Source organism: Acanthisitta chloris, unplaced genomic scaffold, assembly GCF_000695815.1.
Source record: "Acanthisitta chloris isolate BGI_N310 unplaced genomic scaffold, ASM69581v1 scaffold32655, whole genome shotgun sequence".
Classification (NCBI taxonomy): Eukaryota; Metazoa; Chordata; class Aves; order Passeriformes; family Acanthisittidae; genus Acanthisitta; species Acanthisitta chloris.
Genome location: NW_008674213.1, coordinates 90,078 through 104,142, shown reverse-complemented (window position 1 = coordinate 104,142; position 14,065 = coordinate 90,078). Strand labels below are relative to the sequence as shown.

At 44.4% G+C, this 14,065-nt stretch overlaps 2 protein-coding genes across 2 annotated transcripts in view; one reads left to right on the top strand and one right to left on the bottom strand.

The window, feature by feature from the left end:
- Positions 1-4,634: 4,634 nt before the first annotated feature.
- KCTD6 (potassium channel tetramerization domain containing 6) lies at positions 4,635-7,275 on the top strand. Its single transcript, XM_009075242.1, has 2 exons — positions 4,635-4,743; positions 5,969-7,275. Exons 1-2 carry the CDS (start codon positions 4,717-4,719, stop codon positions 6,653-6,655), a joined length of 714 nt encoding a protein of 237 aa, XP_009073490.1. The 5' UTR covers positions 4,635-4,716; the 3' UTR covers positions 6,656-7,275.
- Positions 7,276-8,970: 1,695 nt separating this feature from the next.
- ACOX2 (acyl-CoA oxidase 2, branched chain) overlaps positions 8,971-14,065 on the bottom strand; it is a 17,022-nt gene continuing 11,927 nt past the window's right edge. The window contains exons 12-14 of the mRNA XM_009075244.1: positions 11,645-11,862; positions 9,870-9,999; positions 8,971-9,033 (exon numbers count right to left, since the gene is read on the bottom strand). Coding sequence (XP_009073492.1) covers positions 8,971-9,033; positions 9,870-9,999; positions 11,645-11,862 — 411 coding nt within the window. The remainder of the gene's footprint in view (positions 9,034-9,869; positions 10,000-11,644; positions 11,863-14,065) is intronic.

Genomic DNA, 14,065 nt, shown 5'->3' with positions numbered 1-14,065 from the left:
GGAGGGAGTGAGTCCTCCTGCCCCGCGGGGAGAGGAGGCGGCGCGGGGACACTGGTTTGGGGGGGTGTGAGCTCCGGGGTCACTGGTGGGGGAGGCACCGTATCTGGGTTCGTTTCCAGCATCTTTGCTGAATCACCGCGATCCTGGGCAGAGTTGTTCCAGCACGAGCTCTCTGGCTCCTCTGGGATGGACACAGGCACTTCTAGTCTCCTGCTGCAGGTCTGGGCTCCCCTCTGGGCTCTCGGGGGGCGTTTCTGCCCCGTGTTGCTGTCACTCCTTGGTCTGTATGTGCTGAACCCCATCGGTGTGTGCAGGGAGGTCTGACACCTGCCCTCCTCCAAAACTATGTAGAGATGTGTTTCCACATGGAAACAATGCTGGTTAGTTTCACAGGAGCAAAATACATGGATAAAACCAAGCTCTTCACAAGTCCTGGAAGCCTGTGTGCCTTGGGTTGCTTCATCAGGACCAGGAGAGGTATAAGTGTCTTCCTTTGGCTGTCTGAGAGGATGGACAAAGCCAGACTGGGATGTGGTCTGACTCTTCCAACAAGAAGCAATTAAAATGAAAGTTTGGAATCTGGACTTAAAACAGGATGTCCTAGTGCACCTCGGGGGAGGGAAGGAAACTTCACGAGCTTGGAATTATAGTGAAGCAATTAAACATAAAGGAGTGAAAATGCTGAGTGGATGGCGTGTTTTTCTCTTCTGCCCGGGGTGAGGACTTGAGGATTAGTGAAAAACAACTCAAGAAAAGCAAGAGCTAAGTTAACTTCTTATAAACTATTAGTCATTATAAACTTGACCTGTGTAGAAGGTGAGAGATGCTTTCTTGAGTGAAGCTGCTGTGCTGAGTTGCCAGAAGATTCGCTAATTGGTTGTTTGAGAACTCTCCTCCTCCTCACTCCCCTGGTCAGGGCAGTGCAGAGCTGGGGCTCAGGGGTTCACTCTGCAAAACAGGAGCACAGTCAGCACTGCTGCTGCTCAGTGTCAGTTCAGGTGAGTCACCAATGATTTACAGTAAGAACTTGCCTTTCAAATGTTCTGACTGTCTGGAGAATAGAGAGATTGTCCATGTACAGCCTAACTGTGGTGGGGGCTGGAGTTCCTTCTCATCTGTGGAGATCGAAGTGTGAGAGGCAGGGAGCTCACAAAGTGGGTGAGTAGCTGAAATGCCAAGTGTGTGTGTTTGTGTGAGTAGAGTCTTAGCTTGTTCTTTTTTGATTTTTATGTTGCTATTGGTAGAATTCTGTAAGCTCCATACTAACCTAGAAACCAAAGGTAACTATTGAGGTGCCCATGAAAGACTATTGCCACAAGTAAATCCTTTAATTCTTATGTTGGAAAAACTAGATGAAGAGCATGCAGAGCAAACCAAGTGGTGTGTGCCCTTGGACTCCCAGCTGTTGGGTGGATTTCTGCTCCTCCTTGGAGTAAGTGTGTGTGACAGCAGTGCAGTGGTTTGTTGCCTGCAGTCTAGCTGTGCAAGGGCCTGACAGTGCTGCTATGTCCCCTAGCCTGGCCTGAGCCTGTGTGTGTGTGTGTGTGTGTTCACAGATGCAGATGTTCACCTGATCCTTATGTGCATTCTCTGAACTTCAGCTTGCAGAATGGTTGTGTGTTAGCAGCTTTGTCCTGAGAGAAGTCCTGCTGGGGTTAGTGGCACCACCTGTTGCAGTAGTTTTGCCGATAAACAGCCTTGTAATCCTCTGAGTCATAATGCATGAAATAAGAGTAAGCATTGTATAAATGCAGGTATCCAATTTGGTGTGTCACGTATAAAATGATGACTTGAGTGCTTTTCTCACTTCTCATTGTGCCTTCTCAGTTCTGGCAGTGCTTGGAGCTGGGCTGGGGCAGGAGCCACAAGGACCTTCCCCCCATGGTGCACAACAGTGTAACGAAAGCAGGACTGTGGTTTGACACCATCCATGCACTTCTGCTCCCACCAGAGGCACGTCCTGTTTGGCTTAAATGGTGTCAGCACTTGGTCTGGCTTAATTTCACCTTAAATGAGTATTTCTTGTTGCCAAAGGTAGGCTGTCCCAGGACACAGCTGCATGTCGTCCCTTGGCTGCTGAATGGACAGGAGTTGTGTTGGTGAGGCTGTCCCTGTGTGCAGTATGTTGTGTGACATGGGGACAAGAGCTGGCCTGAGGCTGCCTGTCCTGGGGTGTGGATGGAGTGAGTGTCTGCCCAGCCCCACTGATGATCACTGTATTCCGTTCAGGAAGATTTTAAAGCATCATCTAGTGCGTATGTCACGAAGGGTGTACGTACTCAGCCTTGCTGTGGTGTGGCTTGCTAGTCCTTATCTCAGGTTGTGCCCAAAATGAGCTAGTTTAGGTGAAGTTGTCTAGGAATGCAGAGTGCTCAGGCTGATGAGGGAAGCAGCAAGTAGCTGGGATCACACTCAGGTGTTTTAGGATGGCCTCCTGGTATCATCCTGTCGTGTTGCACATCATGCACCAGCGCTGACTTTGCCAGGGAAGTCTGTGTGTGCCTGATGGTTCTGGGTCCTCACACAAAGGTCTGTGAGATTTCTCCATGCCCACTCCATGCTGAGGGCTGGGTTTGTTTCAGATAATTGCTCTCATAAATTATTCACGCTGCTGTTACACAGCAGTGCTGTGATCAAAGATTAGTTCATACCTTCTCACAGTGGTGTCATCTGTTTATTTCCCTGATAGTCTTGATTCATCCCTAGTGTGGATAGTGTGGACTGAGATGCTGACCAAAATAACATCCTATCCTCTTTAAATAACTCGGATGGACACCTGTCTGTTTTTGAAATGTTCTGGATGTATAATTCCAGTTGATTTTAAGACTGCAGATTCTTCCGTTGTGATTGCTAGTGAAGTTTCGGGCTGGCTGCATCGTTTCACTTTCCTGTGAATGTTTCTCTTGAATATTAGAGACCTGTACCAGCCTCACGTGGTTTTAATGCCTCTGTGTGTTATCCTGGTATTGTACTTGACCAGAGTAACACCTTCAAGTGCTGGAATTCAAAAGATTTGGTTTTAAAGTTTGATAAAAGCTGATGAGCTTGAGTGATAATTCCAAATAAAGGAAAGCTGAATGAATTCACTTCTTGATTTGTAAGCAGCTAAAAAAATAATTACAGAGGCTGGCAGAAGAGGTGGTGCTCCAGGTTTATCTGCTGTTGGGGGATGCTTTAATGTACTCTCTTGAGGCATACTCTGTCTCTAATTTGTGAAAATAGGATCCTGGTATGACTAGTTCTGTACCTTAGTATTCCTCAGTCTTCTGCTGTCTGACCTCACCATTTTCATATATTGGTTTTGTTTCTTGTACCCTTTAATCCATCTGAGATGCAGCTGGGGCTGTGCTCTTGCTTCTGGCTCCCAGAGGCCTGACCTGCTGGACACTGTTGTGCCCAGGCTGTGGGTTTGGGCAGGGGAGCAGAGCCCAGAGGGGTGGGATGCACTGCCTGGTTTTGTGGTGAACAAGACCAACCTGATTTGCTAGACATGAGCAGGGCAAGTTACCTTTTGGTTGGGTAACTGTGAACCTTCAGTTGTATTGGAATGTAGGGCTCTGGCTTGGCTAAATCCATGTGCTGCCTTTAGCTGGCTGGCTGTCGAAGTTGGCTAGTAAAGAGGATGGGAGCAGAAGTCTTGGGAACTGTCTGGTCTTTAAGATGTAAAAATAAACAAAGCTGAGAAGCTGTACCCTACTTAAAACAGGCTGACCTAAATTTTCAGCAATTCTAGCAGGGAGGCTCTGGGTAGGGATAAAGGCTTACAGGGACTGGCTTCCCTGCCCTTGCATCCCTTGCCGTGGTTGACAGACCACCTTGGAAAATCAGCACTGGTGTCTGAGGTCAATCACTTCCCCTTTCCCCGAGTTGCACAACTCAGGCTGTGGATTTGCCTGGTGCTGGTGTGGAGAGTCCCCTTGTTATGCAAGTCAACAGTTCAGCATCTTCTGGGAAGTCACAGCACGAACCTCTTCTCAAATTGTTTTTGTTGGAGTGTGTTGAAAACATGTTGGATGTTCTCTGGCTTGTCCCTGCAGAGATTGCTTTCTGGAGTAGGTGTCTGTGAAGTCCATTCATACTCTGTAGATTAATGTTCTTGCTATCAGTTGCAGTTCTCCACCTCTGAATTATTAATTCTACAGTGACAGTTTTTTTCTTCTTGCTGTTCATTGACTTTCATGCCTGATTTATTCTTCTGAGCAGTTTGGAACTGGAGCATGGGAATGTTGACTAATACTAACGGGTCACATGTATGACCTCAGTGGTGGCTAAATAAACTTTTTTAATTGGGAAAATGACATCTGTCTTTCAAAGGACTCACAGTTTCCCAGGTGAAAGGTAGTTTGTGAATGTATACTATCCTCAGAGGCACATTGCTTGTTATTCCACAGCACTGGGGTGTTCAGGCAGCCTGTGGAGTGATTACCCATGTGCTCCAGAGGCAGTCCTGGGGGCAGTGTGCAGGGAGGAGGGAAATGAGGGCTTGTAGGTTCTCCTGCTAATGTGGCATTGTAGCTGAATGCTCTCCTGGCAGAGAGCCTGACTTTGATGGGAAAGCATTCCCCTTGGTGTTCTTGTAGGTACTGATGGTCTGCCATGTTTTGTTCTGTGTTCGTGTGTGCTTTTTCCTGCAGGAAGATAAGAGGAGGTGAATCGTGTATCCTTTCAGCAGCCTTCTGTTAAACTTGGAATACCACGGTTCAAGCAATTGAACAGATGGATAATGGAGACTGGGGATATATGGTGAGTGAGCCTGTGCTGTGTGGTACAACTGGCCTTTTGAGACCCTGCAGCAAGAATCCTTCCAGGTCTGCCTTGTGTCGATCCAGAGCTTCAGTCATGTGAGAAGGAAAACTGTACATGGTGCCACAGCTCACTTACTTTCTGTGCAGTGCTGCACCTCATGTGCAGTCAGTGGGGAGCTCCCAGGCTCATCTTTCCTAGGTGCAATCAGCCAGGAGTGAACTGTTGCCTTGAGCTCACTGTTACCGTTTGCCTAACGCAAAGGCTGAGACAAGTTTGTCCTTCCTGCATATAATTTTAAGGACTTTGTCATTTTATTTATAAAGAAAACTATTTTTCCTTGCAAACCTTGTCTCAAACTAGACAAACACAACTTATTTTTCTCCCCTTCTCATTCTGCTGCCATGCATATGTCTCTTTTCTCTGGCTGGCCACAGTCCTGGTTGTTAGGCTTGGTGGCCAGATGGGATTTATGTTCCTTTCTCTCTTGCTTCCTCATGTGCTATCTGGAAGCTGATGCAGAGTGGTTTGTGCTCTGCCCCCTTCTTCCACACAGCATGCCAACTTGTTAATAAATATTTCTTTTCAGAGTTAAAAGCTGAAAGTTCTTTTTTTTCTTTGCTTGTTTTAATGATGTCTCTGAACCAGAGCCTGGATTATTTTGATGGTGAGCTCTTGGTCCTATGTTGTTTAAACTTGCACTGTCATCCTCTTTGGAGGGAGAAAAAGAGGCTTAAGACTTGTTTGGCTGATCTTTTTTTTCTTTCCTTTTTTTTTTTTTTTTTTTTTGATTGTTTTTGGGTTTGTTCTGGAATGGGGGACAGACTGTGAAAGTAAGGAACACTGATGGGCCTGGTTTAGACTAACTTGTTCTTCAGGAAATCTTTCTGTTCTCATTTCCCCATCCATAGAATAGGAAAAAAACTTGTTGCCCAAATGCAAAACTTGTTTCTGTGACAGTAGCTCAGTTGTTAAGATTTCTAAAGCATTCTGGAAATGTGTGTGCTGCATGTTAAGTATCATCCTGCCTCGTTGCCAGTTGTGCCTTGTTGCTAGGTGGCTTGGATTTGTTCAGGTTTAACCACCCCTTAAAGGCTTCCCACTAGGAGAAGTGTGATTCTCTCCAGAGTCTGCAGTTTTCCTACAGTATTTGCCATGTGTGTCAGTGAGGTGATCAAATCTTCTCGTGGTGGCTTGATAAACTCTGCCATTTCTCTCTTTCTAGATGACTGATCCAGTCACGCTAAATGTGGGTGGACACATGTATACGACCTCCCTCACAACTCTAACGAGATATCCTGACTCAATGCTCGGGGCCATGTTCAGGGGAGACTTCCCCACTGCCAGGGACTCTCAGGGCAATTACTTTATTGACAGAGATGGACCACTTTTCCGTTATGTTCTTAACTTTTTAAGGACCTCAGAGCTCACTTTGCCACTGGACTTCAAGGAGTTCGACCTACTTCGGAAGGAAGCAGACTTCTATCAGATCGAACCCTTAATTCAGTGTCTTAATGACCCCAAGCCTCTGTATCCTGTGGATACCTTTGAGGAGGTGGTGGAGCTGTCCAGCACCAGGAAGCTTTCCAAGTACTCCAACCCGGTGGCTGTGATCATCACACAGCTCACCATCACGACGAAAGTCCACGCGTTACTGGAAGGCATTTCAAACCACTTCACCAAGTGGAATAAGCACATGATGGACACTAGGGACTGTCAGGTTTCCTTCACTTTTGGGCCATGTGATTACCACCAGGAAGTGTCGCTCCGAGTCCATCTGATGGAGTACATCACAAAACAAGGCTTCACGATCAGGAACACCAGAGTTCATCACATGAGTGAACGTGCCAACGAAAACACAGTGGAGCATAACTGGACTTTCTGTAGACTGGCACGGAAAACAGATGACTGATTCTGGCTCCACAGGAGCCACTTCAGTGATTAGCAACTTAATTGGACAGTAAACCCAAGAGTGTCTGGATTTTGACTAAAGCAACAATGTGGGCTTTTTTTATACGACTATTTATTGTTTATCAGTGAGGACTGGAGGAGTTTCGTTCTCTAGCAGCTCTGTTCTTTTGTCCTGTTCAGAAAAACAGCCATGCATGTGCCTGTTCAGTCAAGACACCTTTTTGTTTGAAAGAGGGAGTCCGAAGAATTAGTACAATAGGGTATTTTGTGTCATTAACACAATTCTCTGACTCGACTCAAAGTGCTAAAATTACCTCTGTTTAAATGATTTCTAATCCATCTAATGTTATGACACTGGGAGCAAGAAACAAAAAGAGTTTAAACTGCAGTTGGGGAGAAGCTGCTATTGTGTAGACTAATTTAGTTTCTAAATCAATAAACAGTATTGTAATATTCTAGGAAAACAAATCCCACCCTTTAAAAGTACTTGATAAGTACAGTTTCTTACAGTTATGACAACTGTTTCTTTCTATGCATATAAATCAAGCAACCAAATATTATCTGTAGCCATGGAAATATGATTAGAAATATTTATATTGGATTCTAAATGCAAAATGTCCCTGTGGTAGAATTCATATTTTTAACGCCTGGTGCAATATTATTCCCAAGTGTAATGCCTGCCAGCAAAAAGCTAATAAATATGTGAAATACAGAATACTGTATTGTATTTTCTTTTTGTCTTCTGGAGTTCTCATACTTCAAAAGCCAAACCCAGCCCCACCCAAACCCTGTTTTTCTGTGCTGCAGAGGAGTTCAGGTGCTCTGCTAGGGCCCTGTTCTCCTCCACTGCTGATTGTCCCTTGTCACGTTAATCAGTTGATTCAACTGTCCTCATTATAGGCAAAGCTCTTGTTCTGAAATCTGCATTAGCCTGATAGAGAGCTGTTAAGTATTTGTGCTGGCTAAAGGGATAGGGATGGAGGGAGCACACAGCCTCTAAATACTTGCAGCTAGTCAGTAGTGTTTATCTGGTTATCAGCACTTTATCTAGTGACTTTATAATTTCAGCTGCAGAGAGCTGTTTCTGGTGCTGCACAAGTCAAGGCACTCAAGTTCTGTGGCTTTACTCAATTTCATGTACACATTTCTCCTTATCCTGGGCACTTTGTCATAGTTATTAATAGAACTTCTGGTTATGCTCTAACTCAAATGCTGTTGGGAGTAAGAGAGTTGATATCTGTTTTCCAGAGTGGATCCTGTTCTCCCATGAAGTTCCTGTCACACATAGGTGGGAGCTTTCCATCCCCTCTCTCACTCTAAGGGCCTGCCTTGGGGGTGTATTTCTCGGTCATATTTTGTCTCTCCTCATTCATACATTGCAGGTTTTTGACTTGTGTAATAAGAGGCAGCAAGAGCTTTATTCTTCCTATTGAGGAGGGAAGAGAAGCAGAACTGATGAAGCTCAGGAAAAGTGGTTGTTTCTGTCTCGCAACACGTGGTAAGAAATATCTGTGTTAACTGGCATTGAATTATAATCACAAGATGTTCTTTGCAACACTTCATTTACTAGCAAATTAATGGCTGGCCTGGATCAGCCTGCCCTTTCCATAATTATGAAGTATAATAATTAGAGAAGCAGTATTCCAAATAATACACTTTCTTGGAGCCCAAGATTTATAGAAAGACAGTGCGAGCAGCCCTACTGATGGGAAGGTAAATTCTGCAGACTGGAGCTGGCACCAGCTTTGTCTGAGTCTTTATTAGGCAAGAACACTCCACTGCTGAGCGAGTCAAGAGCTATTTTAATCGTCCAAACAGATGTACTTTCTAATACACTTTTTGATCAAAGAGAACAAGTTGTTCCTAGAAAATAAGGATCATAATTTTACCTTCCTTGGATTTTTCACTAAAGTTGGTCAGTTTGGGCTTTTTTGAAGGCACTGTATTGGTACAACACGCTGAGAGAGGGTTCATAATGGTGTTTTTTCCCCTCAACTGACATGTAGTGGATTTAGAAAAAGAATGAGGAAGCCAAATGGCAAAGTTTTGATGCTGTCAGGACACTTGAGGTTAGAAAAGTGACCCCAGGACCTCTCCTGACTAGATTGCCTCACAGCAGCAGGTACCACTCAGCGCTGCTTGGCTTCTGTCTGATTAAATGCACATGGCTGGCTGGGAATCTTTCAGACTTGTTGTAACTGCAAGTAGTTATTAATTCTGATTATTAATTCTGATTAGTCATTACTGATGCTTCATAAATGTTCTGCTGCACAAAGAACAGGAGGAAATGTGTGCCCTTCACTTGGAACAGAGTCTTCATAATTTCGATAGGGTGTTGTGAAGAAGTGGCTTCAAATACCTCTCGTAGGCTGGGCTCATCTGTTCAGAAAGAGAATGTGGAAGGGAATTAATGGTAATTAAGGAGGCAAAGGCTATAATTTTTTTCTTCAGAATGATCTATGAAATACAGAAAGCAAACAACAAACCACCAGCTACTTCAACTGTGTGCAAGATCTTTTTGCCTATAGTACATACTAGCACACAACACTCATCCCAAATGGGACAGCATACTATTTAACTTCAAAAAATGTGCTTGGACTTGAATGTTTGCTGAAGGCAAATTTTGTGTTCAGCTGTAGGATTTCAAAGGGCTGCTGATTACCATAGTAAAAATCTCACTCAAGGCAAAATGAATTTTTCCAACACGGCAACACATATTTACATCGTGCAGAGATTTACATTACTCCACAATATGGATGAATTAGGAAAAGAAAGTGAAGTGCTAAAGACCATGAAGGATAAAATTGCCTTGTTTAACATTTATAGTCTTTCTGGTTAAACATATTATTAAAACCTCAAGTTTTGCACTAGTAAAAGTATCAGTGTATAGAAAACACCCTGAATTTAGTGCTGTTCCATAACATGTAAATAGTCTTTTGTTTCAGCTTATTTTGTGCACTGTTAGTTACCTCGTTTCAAAACCAAAACCACACGGGTGGCATGTGTCAGTCCAGCTCCCTGGTACACTCTGGGGGCTGTAACTCATTTTTAGCTTAAATGTCTGAGCCAAGATTGTGGGTGGCATGATCGGAGTATCACAGGTCACTGTTCAGAGTGAGGTGCGAGGAATTAAAAGCTCTTTTATCTGTATTGATTTTATTAGAAGGAAAGCAAACAGTTTCTGCCCTGGCTAGTGTGGAAGTTTGCATCCATACCTTGTTGGTAGGTGACTTCTGAGCCCACTCGTAAAGCCGCTGGTAGACCTGCCCGTCGTAACTGCCGAGCGCGGAATTCAGGCTCTTGTCTGTGAAGTCAAAGGCATCCACCAGTGGAACAGCATCCTTCCTGTGGAGCACACGAGTGACATTTGTGGTACTGAAGCAGGTATTGCTTTGTAAGGTGGGAAAATAGAGATAAACCTGGAAGTCGGTCATCCAGGTTCCTCAGCCTAGAAAGCTTGTGCTAGTTTTCCTCCTTGCCTATACTAGGGGGAAATCCTGCTTATGTTGATTCCTCAGAGGCATTTCTAGTTGACCCTGCCTTGGGAGGGGCATTGGATTGCATCACCGCCAGAGGTCCCTTTCAACCCTAACAATTTTGTGGTTCTGTGATGTTCTACTAATGCCCTGAGTTGTCTGCACTGGTGAATGGGTGTTTGCAGGGTCTTGTAATCACTTGTGCTCCAGTCCCTAGTTCCGTAATTCGGGACTCAATTTCACATGCATTGTTTTCTCAGCAGTCTCTGCCAGTTCTTTCTTTTGATTTTTGTCTTTTCTGTTTTTCTTACACTGTATGTGTTTGTCCTACAAAACAGAATACAGTTGCTGTTAGATTGGTGTGAAGTGCTTTGCTGATCTCCAACCTTCACCTTTCAGTATTTCTATTACCTCATCATGAGGTGTTAAGGTCTTTGATTCTCTTTGTGTCTGTAAGAGCAAAGCAGCCCTGACCTGCACCAAGGGCATATCTAGCCCAGGGGCCAGTCTGACAGCAGTCAGCAATGGAGAGCTACAGCATAGGCAGCATCTCATCCATCTTTCTTTTCCTGTGTCCTCCCACTGTCCTGGGTGTAGGAAGTTGTGCTGGCTGTACCTCACTCCTGAGGTACCAGGATGCAAAGTGGTTTGCTCAAATGTTGGCATTGGCATCTTCCAATTCCTTTTGGGTAAGGGCTGTCTGGGGGGTTGGGAAAGGCTGACATATTGCTACACACCAGGAAATGTTTGTATCCTTTCACTTGGATTCTGCAACCAGTTCTGCAAACCCTTGCTGTTTGGCTCAGCCCTGTTCAGCCCTTGCTAATGGAGTGTTGTTGTTTCTCTCCAGGTGGCTTAAGTAGAATTTTACATACAGTAGCAACTCACTTCTCTGGACCGTAAGTTTATCTGTTCTAAACAAGCACTGAGTAGTGAAAGATGAATCCTTTGTCAAAAGGCCTTTGCTAGTGTTGTGGTAAGTGAAAACCTTAGCTTAGCTCAGAATTCAAAGAGTGAGTGATAAATGGTGTCGAGCAGATGCATCTGAAGTATCTGTGGGCAGGATTGTTTGGGTACCAGTTGCAGCTCAGCCATGGCAACAGAGTAGGCTGAGGCTGTATTAGCTGCGGCTTAAACAGATTTTGCAATGTGTGATGGGTTGCTGTGGCTGCCTCCTGCCAGTGCTGCTCTGACTACATATTTTCCTGCCTTCAGTCTACTGCAAATGGTAGAAAATGTGCATGACTTCTTAATTTATAATTTAAGTTTTCATGTTACAGAACTTTTAAGTTAGAGATTGCAGAGGAGCTGGACACTTGTGTCTGTTTTGCTGTGAAAACAAACTCTCTGTAGATGTTTCAATCAATTTCTAGTGCTGCCAGGCAATGAAAATAAAAATGGAATGAGGTGAATTGACTGTGGAGATGTTGCCATAGGTACAGCAGAACCATTTTATATCTATCACAGGAACAAACTGTATAGCTAGCTGTGTGTCTCCTGCCAGAGCAGCTCACCGAATGATGGCCAGGAGGTCCAGGTAGGATGATGTGACCATGTCCATTTGAGCTGCAGATATGTATCCATCATGCAGGAAGGCTCCTGTATTTGAGAAGATCCCGTGTAGTGCAAAGAGGTCACAGAGATGTTTCATAATCTTCTGGATGCCAGCCTTGGTCTCGAGTTTTTCCACAGTTTCTGCAAAGTTTTTCACTGTGATGTAGTGGCAGTGAGCCTGGAAAACAAAATGCAATCAACAGTGAATGCACCTCAAAACATTTTTAGTAGGCCAAGTGACTCAAATGTTCTTGCAATGGATATAAAACCTTTTAATTTCCCTGGCATTTCTCCAGTCAGTATCCTTTGTTTGCTGGGTGACCAGGCCTTTTGCATTCATGTCCTACAGCGACAGCAGAGGACAGAATTGGGGGTATAAACAGTCAACACTGGTATTTGTAAACTCTAGAAAAACTGCTTCATGGTGGTGCTTATTCTAAATACTTCTGATGAATATCCCAAAGAGTTTGTATGATGGAAACGTGGGAATGTGCTTGTATTGGCCCCCAGCAAGTGAATCTTTGTTGTTCATCAACAGGAGAAAACTCTTTTGTTGAAGACCTTGGGCTCATGGTATTTTGGGATCAGTGTCTACAAGACTTCAGCTCTGGAAAATTGTTGTCAGAAAGAACAATCAAACTTACCTCCCACTTTTGTGGTTTTAAGTAAACTGGTAATTTCTGGGTCAGACATCAGTAGTGTCTTACTGCCAAATTACAGAAATACTAGCTGAGGTCCACAGCAGATGAATCAGGCTGACCCCACCTGTGTGTGGGGTGACTCTTGCTATGCTGACATTGCTGCAGGTGGTTGGTGGTGTTGGTATCTGTGTGGGTTCACTCCTCCAGTGCACAGTTCTCCTCCCAGCCGTGGGTGTAAGCATGGCACACCTGCACTGCAGCTCTTCCTGCTGGCACGGTGCAACAGTGTGGACTGCAGAACCTGCCTGAGAAGCTGAGTGTCTACTCAAGCAATTAACCTGTGTGGAGTCTGCAGTGAAGCTGTGCCCAGTGTCTGAGCCACTCAGCTGGAAGCTGGCAGGTATCAGTTCCTATAGCTGCTGCACCAGTTGTGTGTGAGTGAGTCTCCAGGGAAGGTGTGGAATAAGAAGAAAACACATAAGTGCCCAAGAAGACAGAAATATATCAAGATTTTAAAGTTATGGGGCAAACTCAAAGGTTTAGGGTGACTCTTCCTCTCTCTGAAGTATGTAAGAAGCTTCGAGGGCTCAGATCCCATTTTCTGGAGAGTCCAGCGGCACAGTGGCCACTGGCAATACCACAGCCAGCCCTCTGCATATGTTAGGCTCTTCAGAAATACTTTACTTTTGACTAGTCCCATGTCTAGGTTCACTGTCCTCCTCACTTCTCAGGGAGAGCTGCATTCCAGCTCCTCCTCTGACATGTAATCTCCCCTGCTCTTCAGTCCAGAGGCATTGGACCCTCATTTGAGTGAGTGCAGGAGGAAACAGCTTGTTCAGGTTCATATACAGAAAGTGCTGGTCAGAGCCTTTTCTAGAAGTAATCTTGTATAGGAACATTTTGCTTCACTTTCACTCCCCTAAAAATGTATTTACATTTAAACAATTATTGGGAAAGTAATCTTTAAAAGTTACTTTGTTTACAGGTCTCCTTTGGTTTTGAGGCAATTACACAGTTGTTCTTTTTTACAGGTATACAGCGCTGAATATTTGCTGCTTCCAGCGAGTCTGTGTAATTGAAACTGCAGGGTGATGCATGACAGACAGGTGACCACAAAAAGTGCAGCTGCTGAGGTCAAGCCTTTGCTGTCCTACTCAGGGAATTCTTGTTTTGAAGGATTGTAACCATCCTTACTAGTATGAGCAGATCAACGCTTCCCATGGTTTGGAGAGGATCTCAGCTATTGCTGAGGGAGTTTGAGTCATTGAGGACTTAACCTAATTGACTGACTATAAAGGGGCTGGTCCTTCCTATGAAACCATCAAGATGGTATCACCACAGCCAGGTATGTGGAGGGTTCCTTTCTCTCTCTCAAGGGCTTCTTGCTGAGTCCATTTCAATTTGGGTTGGCTCTGGCTGAATGGTAGATTACAGCAAGATGGTTTTTATTAGAAACTGAATGAAATTAAACTAAGCCATGGATCTGTTTAACAATCTTCCTTTCCTCAGCAGAGGAAGGAAGGAAGGAAGGAAGGAAGACCTTCACCATGACTGTAGAGGAATTGCATTTAATTGCATATTAAAAAAGGAATTTTGTTTTTTGGAGATACAGAACTATTGGTGGGTTTAGTTTTTGTTTAAATTTAGGGCTTTTCTCCCATCCTGCTGTTCTGTACTAATCCACCTTTGTTTTGGGGAATGACTGTGCTGTCCCAATCCCACTTCATTTGAAGGCATCTC

Bases quoted from the DNA above. Each gene is read 5' to 3' on its own strand.
- KCTD6 (XM_009075242.1), top strand. From the start codon at position 4,717: ATGGATAATGGAGACTGGGGATATATG. The intron at 4,744-5,968 runs GTGAGTGAGCCT...CTCTCTTTCTAG, and splicing joins ATGGAGACTGGGGATATATG to ATGACTGATCCAGTCACGCT.